At 47.3% G+C, this 11,102-nt stretch overlaps 1 protein-coding gene across 7 annotated transcripts in view; it reads right to left on the bottom strand.

Annotated features, from left to right (window-relative positions):
* RANBP3 (RAN binding protein 3) overlaps nt 1–10,635 on the bottom strand; it is a 121,780-nt gene extending 111,145 nt beyond the window's left edge. For all 7 annotated transcript variants that reach the window (XR_003092157.1, XM_006037627.3, XM_025194041.1 and 4 more), the window contains exon 1: nt 10,521–10,635. Coding sequence is in view for 6 of the 7 variants with exons in the window: in XM_006037627.3 (XP_006037689.1) it covers nt 10,521–10,542 (22 nt within the window). In the remaining variant the exon portion in view is untranslated. The remainder of the gene's footprint in view (nt 1–10,520) is intronic.
* Between the last annotated feature and the right edge of the window lie 467 nt (nt 10,636–11,102).

The following is an 11,102-nucleotide window of genomic DNA, read 5'->3' as shown; positions in this document are numbered from 1 at the left end:
GGGGGAGGAGAAGGGGCAGGAAGGTCCCATCTTTCATTGGACAACCTGAATAGTTGGGATAAGAGTTAGAAGTTTTCAAAAGAAAAAGAATGTCCTTCATTCAAAAGCTTCTCTGACTCTGTCCTAACTACATTAGGTGACCCAATAAAAGGTAATCACCCCCCTCCCCCCCAAAAAAAAGAATCCTTGCTTCTTGCATAATTCCTGGACCATCACAGCTACATCATCACTCTAACGCTACCATATTTTTTAATAATTTTACTTGCTTCTACATGTTGTTCTGTCTATCACAATAAGTTGGTCAGAGAGACTGCTGGGAAGACAGGCATACACATCTAATAATCTCTCCACAGGAGATACTTAAGTTTGTTTGGAGGACTTAATATTGGTTTTTGTTTGTTTGTTTTTTAAAAATAGAACCAGTGTTGAAAAGTACCTCAAGAACCAGTTATTCCAATCCTTAAAGTGTTTCCTTTATATCTACACTCATTTTAAAAGCAGGGCTGTGGAACTAGCAGCCCATGAGGGGTTGATTTGTGGTCCACACCTCACTCCATCACTCTGGCAGTGGTATATCATCATAGTCCATGACAAAAGACTAAAAAATAGCTAAGTTGGGGGTGGAGACTTCTGCTATGCTGTGGAAGCAGAAGGGCAACTGCATGAAGAAACTAGCAGCCCGAATAAGACCTGGGAACTCAAGGGCAGGCAAGGGACTTGAAAGCAGAAAAAGCTAGCACCTGCCACCCAGCAGACAATAGTGGAAGGCCCAGATAAACATGCTGGGAAGCGTGGAGAGGGCAGAGGAGGAGTGGCATCTCACAAGTGGAACAGTCACTGAAGCAGACACTGGAAGAAAGCATAGTATCTCCAGGAGGGAGAGAGTGAAACCCAAGAAGCCCAGGCAACAGCTCTTTCTCCCAGAAGCAGTGTGGTATGAAAACCAGGTGGTGAGCTGTCCAGTGGAAATGACAATTACTCAGAGGGGAGGAGTTGGCTGGCTTGAACCAACCACTCAGACTTACTGCCTTCCCTGAGCAGGCAGCTCTTCTAAAAGGGACAGTACACCATTTCAGTAAGACTAGACTAAATATGACCCTCTCTGGGTAAGTTTAGGCATCAACCTGACTGTCAGTTTGGACCAGTGGTTTGGGACTATAAGGAAAGTCAGGAGCTCCCAGAGTGCTAGAGATGCATGAGAGGCTTGAGCCTGCTGGGGGTAGGGAGCAAGCTGCAGCACTGACAGAACAGGGCAGGGAAAAGGCTAGTGAGTTGCAAGGAATGCAACAAAGCAGCCCCTCTGAAACCAGGTCCATTACCATGGGGCCTGGGTGGAGAGGTCCAGCTAAAAGAAAGAAGAGGACACCAGTCAGGCTGAAGCCCCAGCAAGAGCACAGGGGCCAAGAGCCCAGGAAGATGACTTGTTGATAACACCTACAAGGCATGCATGTCTATAGGGGAGGTCAGAGGCCGTGAATAGTCACTTAGGCTACAGGTGCCTAGATGGAGTCAGACATACTCTAAGACTCCTAGGTCTAAGGACAAGTGGAAGATAGAGGTCAAGGGACAAGATAAATGAGCCCCAAAACCCTAGGTCATCTCTCAACATCCAATTAATGCTGAGAATAAAAGGCATGGCAAATGAAGGAGAAAGGCAGACCCAGGAGCCAGTTAAGCAGGGGGAGGGAAGGGAGGAGAGAGGGGCGGGGGAAATGTACATAATGCAACCCTGCCCTCCTACAACCATAATGAAATAACATTCCAACTCCACAGCAAAGCTGTGGGTAAAAAAAATTAAGTGTCAGAACTAAAAAGTTCCATGAAGCTTTAAGATGGACCTCCCTCAGTATGCAACATGATATAACTTTTAACCACACAGTTGCATGCTACTTAAAAATAAATAAATACTCTAGACATCTCTCAGGCAGTATATGACCAACAGCAATTTAATGTAGGTTGCCTTTTGGCCCCCCACTTTACTTGTTATAAAATTCAAGAGAGTATACTGAAAGAGGGAGAGAATTGCAGGGAGGGTAGAATAGCCACAGTTTAGGGCCAGAAGGACAAATTATGTGATCTAGTCTCACCCCGCTTTGTACCATATGCCATTAAGTTATCCCTGCATTGAGTCAAAAATTCATATTTGACTAAAATAAACCCATCCTGTAAGATGGTATCTATCCTGAAGACATCAAAAAGGTGAAGAATCCACCATTACATTTTACAGAATGTTCTTTTATCACACAATTGGAAATTAGACATTACTTTATTTGAACTTGCATATTTTAAGATTGCAATGGTTCTTATGATGCTTTTCTTCACTGGTATTTTCTGTGAAGGCACTCACATGCTATAATAAAGTCATCTCTCAATCTTTTTTTGGTAAAACTAAGCATTTTCTTCAGCTACTGAGTATTTTTGCCAGTTATTTGTTCTACCCACTGCATTTTTTCAGCATTCCTTATAAAATATTGACATCAGAATCATATCCTATTTCACTCATGCCATGTGCAGAGGTAAATCAGCTCCCTGCACCCTCTCACTACTTACACTAGCTCTTTTGTCACTGCATCATACTGGAAGCTCTATAATCCTAAGTACTTTTCAGAGCCACTGCTTTTGAACAAAAACAGGACAAAATAATAGAGAAATGAAAACATACAAAAAAAACCAACACAAAAAAATTTGAATAGAGGAAGACAAACAGGTAGGAGGACAGGACAAAAAAGATGACATAGGATTGGAGGCATGAGAAGTGACAAAACTAAAGGAAAATAAGTGTTGATTCTAATATTAGTGGTCCCGTTTCTTCAGAAAGGATTGTAGGTCACCAACACTTTACACTACGACTGTCAAAAATAGAGTCAACTTGCGTACATGTACTTAAAAAGGCAATGGAACAGGAGAGTGACATTTTACCCCTTTTTCTCATCTGACCCTTTTGTGAAACTCTGGTGTAAACAATATAATACCACAAAGATTTTTAAAGGAATGAAAGTACATGGATATGGAAAAAAAAGAAACCTGCTGACTACAATTTAGTTTTCTAATTTCTATGTCTATTTATTTCAAATCTATGGGTTTAAAATAGGGGTCCACTGATAAAGATTTTTTAGGTAGATACTGATAGTAGATTAACAACGAGTCATATTGGCTGATATTGATCCGACTGCCCATATGCAACCCCACAGCTTGGAGAGCAGCATCCAGCTGGTAAGTCTGTTCAGAGGGTGGGGAGGGAGGTTCAGATGGAGGCCTCTGCTGTGAGGGAGGGAGTGAGGCTGAGGCAGGAGCAGGGGCAGGCACTGCCCAGCTGGGGCAAGGCACAGGACAGAACCACAAGAAGCTTATCCAGGAAGCACAGGGAAGGAGGGGGTGGCTCTCAACGTGGCGGACATGCCTGGAGAATGAATGGGGGGGAGGGCATGTGCCCCCCAGATTTGTGCGCATAGGAAGGGCGGGCTGCCGCTGCAGGCTAGGCCTGGGGGCGATGCCAGACTCTCCCTGGCAGGGGTTTGGGCCGAGGCTGGGGAGCAGGCAGCGGCCACCCCAGAATTCACCGTAGCCTCCCCTCCCAGCGCTGCTGCTGCCCACCCCAAGTCCAGCCTCGGCTCAGCCTCCCCACTCCACAGGAAGAGCCCGGCGCTGTCCCCAAACCCAGCCCATGCCCCACACACATCCAGGGGCACATGCCCCCCATGCATTCCACAGGGGTGCACGCAAACAAGAGCCATGCCCCCTCCAATGCACCCCCTGGATGAGCCTCTCACAGCTGTCCTGCACCCTACCCTGGATGGGCAGCGCCTGCCCCTGCCTCTGCCCTAGCCCTACTCCCTCCCTCACTGCAGGGCCTCAATCCGCACACACACCCCCGCCATAACCCTTCCGTCCCCCCCACCCCTTCCCCCACCAGATGCTGCTTTCCAAGTTACGAGGCTGGCTGCGCGAATGCTGTAGCTGTGCACATGGATGCAGCATTTAAAAAAAAAAAAAAAAAAAAATCGGTGACATTACTGGCCACATTAGCCAAAAAAACCCAACTGCTGATAATGCCAATTTTCCTTTCATCAGTGCCAATGATATGGACCAATGTATCGGTGCACCTCTAGTTTAAAACGTGGCATTTACTGAAATTATTAAAAATGTACTTAGTATCCATTTATAACACTTCCCTCCATGGGCAAGTGCCACCGAAGTCTCACGTCCATGGGCCAGAATCAAATGGCTTCACAGGCCAAATCCAGAATGCAGGCTGTAAACTGCCACCCCCTGCTTTAGACTGCATCCTATGAAGATCAAGATGGTTAGTTTACAGAAATGCAAATAAAATCTGCAACAGCCAAGGAGATTGTTGGCCATTGCTCATTAAGGGGGAGGAAGGCTTCAGTTAGTCAGAAATCAGTTAATTGAATACTTCAACACAATAATTGCACAAACAAACAGCTCTGAGATGTTTAAATAACTGCATGCATACAGGCTGCTGGAATGCAACGAGACAACCATCACTACCTGAAAGAATAGTGCCATATTTTCTTGCATTCAACACCCTCTCTCCCCACCCCCAAAGAAGAGCTGATGGAAACTTGTGTGCCAGGGAACAGAAGAGCAGCAAGCATTACTCCCTACCTACTGCCACTCAGTTTATTTACAATAAACTTGTCTTCCTTCCATGCTGTCTTTCAAAAACAAAGCATGCATCATTCTGGGGCACAATGTATTCAAGAAAATATGGTATTTCATAAAATACATGTATTTTTAAATCTACTCTTTGTGTTGCCTCCTCAAACACTTGGAAATATTTTTGTCCTTTCCCCAAAGGATAGCTTACCTATTCCCTGAATGGAAACAAAATTAACCTGGTCAGTTCCCTTTAAATCATTTCCAATTTAGGGGGAAAACAAAGGTTTTTGTTTTGGCAGTATCTTTTATTAGACCAACTATATAATTGGCAGATACCTCACAAGCTTTCAAGCACAAGGGGATCTTCTTCAGGTGGAACACTGGGACTTGGGGGGAGATTTGTATGGCAGAAGCTTAAGCCTCTCCACGAAGACCTAAGGGTAGAAGTTAAATCTCGAAGCTTCCAGTCCTTATGATTGCAAAGTTGGCCTTCTAAATGTCAACATACCAAGTTCCAGAACTGCACAAATTTCACAGGACTATAGCCAAGAACTGCACAAATTTCACAGGACTATAGCCAAGAACTGCACAAATTTCAAAGGGTTACTGTTTTGTTTTCAAAAACAAAACAAAACAAAACCGAACAGTAAGCAGAAGCAAATACTACAGCTGTTCAGGAAGAGCTGCAATACAAAAAGGGGGAGGATGAGAGATAGAGGTGGACTTGTTTCTTAACCTAGCATCATGAGATGGTAAAGAGAATAACAAGTAAACTTTCATTTTCCAGTACCTAGAGGGAAGATGAAACACAAAGTTTTTCAGGTATCTACCAGACAGCAAGTGACACAAAATAGAGATCCCTTGAGCAGAGAGAATAAATTAGAACCTATCCTAGCACCCTGCTGTTGGACTTCTCAGAGGTAAGTGATGAAGTCACTGATGGAACCCTTAAGCCTGGAATTGTTCCACACATATTGCTATGTAGTTTAAACATCGTTTAGGCAAAAATCTTAGAAAGAAAGACTAGTAGTTCTTTGCATGTCTTTCGTCCTCTACATGTTCAGGAGCTCAAGGGGAATATAAGACAATCATCTTAAAAAAGAAAGAGCGAGAGAGAACTAGTTCTAATGTCCCCATGCAAGGATATAATAGGTTCTCTTGCTAATGGAAACCAGCACCTTTAGCTTCTGTGCCTTTTCATCACTAACAAATAGAAAGGAATCATGTTTTCCACTGAAGACACAGGTACTTCAAAGGAAACAAATGTGACAAGACAGGAGGGAAAAAGTAAGTTTATTTTCAGCAGATAAAGGGTGGGAAAAAAAGGGGAAACTATGGTCACTGTTACTTTCTTTTTTAAAGTGCAGTAAACAAGTTAGACACAATAGCAATTTGAAAATGTTCTTTAAAGAGACCCTAGAAATACTTACAAACATTAACATTGTCTGCAAATATTTAAGGAATCTCATGCTTGTAAACAGAACATGTCTTCATGGAATGCCAGGCTGGGTTATCATTGCACCTCCAAAAACAGAAGTATTCAGTCTGACTTCACTTTTGAGTTAACTGGTAAAAACTCAGCATGAAAAAAATAAAATGCTGGTGTTAAGCCCTAAAAAGCTGTCTCTTAAATATGTGAATAATATAATAATGAAGTTTTTGAGGATTGTTTTGTAAACAAATATAGAGGTCAAAAGATTCATTATTCTAACAGCTCCCCTCCCCTACCCGAAAAGAAAAAAATATCTGATAACTTTAAGGTAGGTCAAGTCCTACATTAAAAAAAGAAAAAAAGAAAAAAAAAAAAAAAAAAAACACACAATTTTTGAAACAAGACCATTATTAACTTTAAAAACTAGTGTTCCACATTTTTGCCAAAAAAGCCTATCTGAAGCCCATCTGACAATGATTATGAAGCATATTGCATGGTAACAAATATCTACAAACCCATGCTCATCTAAAACAAGTGAGCTAAAGAAAGAAATTGAAGAATGTGAATGATGGAAGCATTGTGGGGGGCTGTGTGCATGCGTACCTGCATGTGGGGTGTGGAGGAGTGTAGAGGTATGTGGACATGGGTGGGTATGAGGTTTGTGGGGGGCTGTGGAGGAGAGGGCAGGAGGCTGGGGGTGTTTGTGTGGGTGCATGCGTGTGGTAGGATAAGTGCATGTAGCAGTGAGCAGGGCTCCCCCCAGAGGAACACAGATGTGTGTGGGGATGTGGGGTTTGTGTGGGGTGCGGTGTTTGTGTGACTGTATGTGGGGGAGGATGTGGTTGCATGGTAGGCCCCCTGCATGTGCCCCCCTGAGCCGGTCAGCACTTGCCCTTGGCCTGCAACAGCCTGGAGCCTGCACACCTTGCAGTACCTCCCCGCCACCACCAACAGCGCATAGACCCGGGCCACCCCACACCTCCTCTGCACTGCCTGGCCATGGTGAATCCTGCTGCCCCCTGGGCATGCAGTGGGGCTGGGGCAGCTCCTTCTGGCTGCCCCTGCTGCTGACCCCAGCCCCACAATACCAGCAGGGACCCACACACACAGACCCAACCCAGCATGCCCCATGCCTGCTCCAGACTCACCCGTTCAGGCTCAGCAGCAGCAGCCCCTCCCTCTCCCTCTCACCACTGCTGGGTAGTTCTTGGTGAAGCAACCAAGAGCCCACACCACGCCAGGCTGCCCTGCAGATCTACCGCCATCACTGCCGCCCCTGGGCTGCCCAGTGTAGCAGCAGTGACAGTGCAAAGCAGCCAGAGGGCAGCCCAGGTGGCAGTGACACAGGGCAACCTGGCACCCCACAGGCTCTGAGTGGCTGCACCAAGAACTGCCCAGCAGTGGTGAGAGGGAGGGGCCATTTTCCCCCTGCCACAACCAACAGTACCTGCCCAGCAGCTGCCACTGCTGCTGAGCTTGGACAGGTGAGTCCAGAGCAGGCACAGGGTGTGCCAGTTCAGGGCTGCACAAGCAGGGCCCCAGCATTACCATAGGGCTGGGACCAGCGGTGGCACCAGCCAGAAGGAGCTGCCACTGCCTGGACTATTTACAAAGTCAGTCCAGCTGCGGATCCACTCCAGCCCCACTGTGTGCCCAGGGGGTGGCAGAACATGCCACGGCCAGGCGGTGCCTAGGCCAAGAGGGACCAAGGGGACCTACCACGGGCTGGACAAAGCCCCATGAGCCATATTTTGCCCACCCCTGCACTAGAAGGATTCAGAGACACATCATGGTCAAAACAAGAGGACAAGAGAATAAACTTTATAGAATACAGAATAGATATGGGCAGGGCAAGACTGAATTTGCCATCAGGGCCAGAGAGAGATGAGAGGCTGCAGGCTCTCATAACAGAATCCAAAGGTACACATACACTGCAGCAACAGCACTTCCCAACCAGAATGCTCTTTAAGCCCTTCCTTTGTCCCCCACTGCTTATTCACATGCTCCAAACCCAGAAATGGACTAATAATGGCTCCCCAGATTCATCCTTAGCAGCTGCTTAAGATCTTGTTTTCTGAGGCAAGAGAGCCTCACCAGCCTATTTCTTGACTTGGAGAACAGGGTATCAGAACATAGACGTATTGTGATGACTGTAGATATAGCAAGGATGTGTTCACCTCGAAAGGTTTTTGTCAGTGAAAACACTTACATTACAGGTTTGAGTGACAGGTGTGATAGTGTTGTTCCTTACAGTGATTGAGAAAAAGGTACCGTAGGCCAAGCAGGGAGATTAAGGTGCTTGCATTTAGCAATATTGAACAAACAGGTATCCAAAAGGGAAAGGTTAGCAAGTCAGACCAAGATTTTAATTTGGAAAGAAGGGGATTAGTCTTAAACTGGGAGTCATCAGCATAGAAACTGTGCGCGAATTTCTGTTTACAAGATAATACTACCCAGAGTCCATATACAGAGAGAGAGAGAGAGGAAAAGGGAACAAAGACAAAGGCAACCTAAGTGGAAAGCTGGAGGGCAACTGAAGCAAGTTTCCAAAGGATATGCTGAAGAAGCAATTAGTATAGTAGGAAAATGAGGCAAAAATCAGGTAGATGGAAGTGAATGGAGGGGGGGGGGGAGGAGAGAGAGAGATTAACATGAGCTCTAACTTTCAAACAGAGAAGAAAGTGGGAATCAGGGAATTTAAATGAAAAGCTAGAACACGCTCGTATGGTAAAGAGAACTGAAGGACAGAGGGGCCAAAGAGATGACGGGAAATAATGAAAAAAGGAGTAGTAACATTGGATTGAAACAGGCCTCCAGGACATCAAATCCAGGCCCTTGCATTTGCAGGCAACTACTTAGCCCCAAATTCCTAAAATCATTCCCCCTCCACACCCTCCCATTGCATCTATAAGGCACAAAACCAAAATAACAAAAACCACTTACAACATGCCAGACTTAAAAAGCAGGAGACACAAGGACACTATATTAAGGCCCTGTCACTGCAATGAGGGTGGTTAGGAACCCAGATGAAGACCACGCTCCACACAAAGGTAGGGAAACCCCCACACCATCCTTAAATAATTTCGTCTTCTAGGCCAACTTTAGCAGAAACTGTACAGGCTTACCTTAGGCAAAATGGCATCAGATTATATTTAAGTTATGACACATTTTGCTATACATTTCATTCTGGTTATGTACACTAATGCATGCACATGCTTCCAAAAAATTGGAAAGGAAGATGTACACCCAGTTCTTTTACTTACATAAGCTTAAAACTTAATGAAAAGATTTCCTATGTTTTCCCTAATTCAACAGGGCATATTTCTTCTCACATTGTTAGAGGTAATTGGGGACAGCACTGTCACCAACAGGAGCCAAGTGGGGATTTTAAAGCACTGCTATAGACATGTCAAGAGACAGTAGCTTGAGAGCTTGCTCCCCAAACAGCAGGAAAGAGAGACAGTATGAAAAGGCACTTAATGACCACCTGGCAAGAGAGAAGAGAGATCAAAATCACATAGTTATAGGGGATTTTGTGGCTTACCTAGTCCAATTCTCTGCATATATGGCAGAATTTCCCTTTCCTAAAGCCATCCACGAGAGATGCCTATCCAGTCTCTTCTACGAAACTCCAAAGAGGCTCTGTGACTTGTGTAAGGCAGCTTGTTAGAGAAGATAACAAGGATTGTTTTCCTCTCCTGAGATTTGATCTAAGTCTCCTCTGCTGCAGGTTAAGTGATTTTTCACATTTTTGTAAAAAGGACAACTAGATGAGAGGCAATCCCCTGCTTTTTTTTCTCCATTTCACTATGAACAAGACTAATTTCTAGCGAGCACAAGATGCACGCCGTTTAATTTCTGAAAACAGACAGGTATGTGATCTATAAATAGCACAGAACCATCCTAACAGATTATTATTTGCAGTTAAGTAACAGACTGGAGATTGCTGCACCTACACCTGGGGAGGGAAGGAACCAGGCATCCTACTGCACTTGGCTGAAACGTTTGTATGACCCGGCTGGCAGCAGAGAGCACGGAGAAGGCGTATGTTCCACCTCCCCTAGGCCCCGTCTCATCTCTCGGCCATCCCCCCACCCAACTGCCACACCCCGCACTCCGGCCTCCCGGGGGTACTCCCCGCACAGGGCCGAGCCCGCGCCCCCGCCCCCCCGCCGCCGGCCCCGCCTCCCGGCGGGCAGCAGCACAGCCAAGCCCGAGCAGGGTCCGCCCAAGGGGTGCGGGGACGGGGGTCGCTCTTCTTCCTTTGTCCGGCCGCTCCCTCCACAGGAGCCGGGGCTCCGCGAGGCCGCGAGGAGGGGGAAGCTCTCAAGGGCGGGTCCGCACCCAGCAGCCTTCGGCCAACGGCACCCAGGCTAGAGCAGCCCAGCACAGCTCCGCCGCCCGTGCAGCCCCCGCCAGCTCCCCGCCGTCGCCTGCATCCCCGCCCCCGACTACATCCCCCCCGTACCTTCGTTCGCCAGATCCGCCATTTTACTTCCTTAATCACTCCCACATTGCACTGCGCGGCCGGACGGCCCCCAGCTAACAGCGGACGCGGCGGCGTGACGCTTGTACCGGGAGGCCCGCCCCCTGCAGGAGGAAGTCTTACGCATGCGCCAAAAGGCACGTACTCACCACGCATGAGCGTAAAAGCCCTGTCAAGTCGGCCCCGCGCGCTTGGAAAAATACTGCGCATGCGTCAATCGTCTCACGCAGAGCGCGAGACTCAAGCCCCCGCCGAGAGGACTCCAGAACCCCGCCCACTCCGTTCCCCTCCGCGGCTTGGAGCGCGCGTGCGCAAGAGGAACGCTCCCCGCGGTGTCCTGCCAAATAGAACAAGGCGCGTGCCCCTGTTCGCCGGCGCGGGGCTCCTGCGGCCTCGCCGTGCTCGGGCAGCCGCTGCAGCGCACCTTCCTGCTGGATTCGAAATGCAGTGAGCAGCCAGGCGGGGAGCGACCTCCCCGCCCAAGCCGGCCCTTGCGGCCCTGCTCGGAACTGCCTACCGGTCATCGACGAGTAAGTGCTGACGGGCAGGGCTCGGTGCTGCCGC

The sequence above is a fragment of the Alligator sinensis genome, unplaced genomic scaffold, assembly GCF_000455745.1.
Source record: "Alligator sinensis unplaced genomic scaffold, ASM45574v1 scaffold1349_1, whole genome shotgun sequence".
Taxonomy (NCBI): domain Eukaryota; kingdom Metazoa; phylum Chordata; order Crocodylia; family Alligatoridae; genus Alligator; species Alligator sinensis.
The sequence above is the reverse complement of the archived record's forward strand: the minus strand, read 5'-3'. Positions and strand labels throughout refer to the sequence as shown.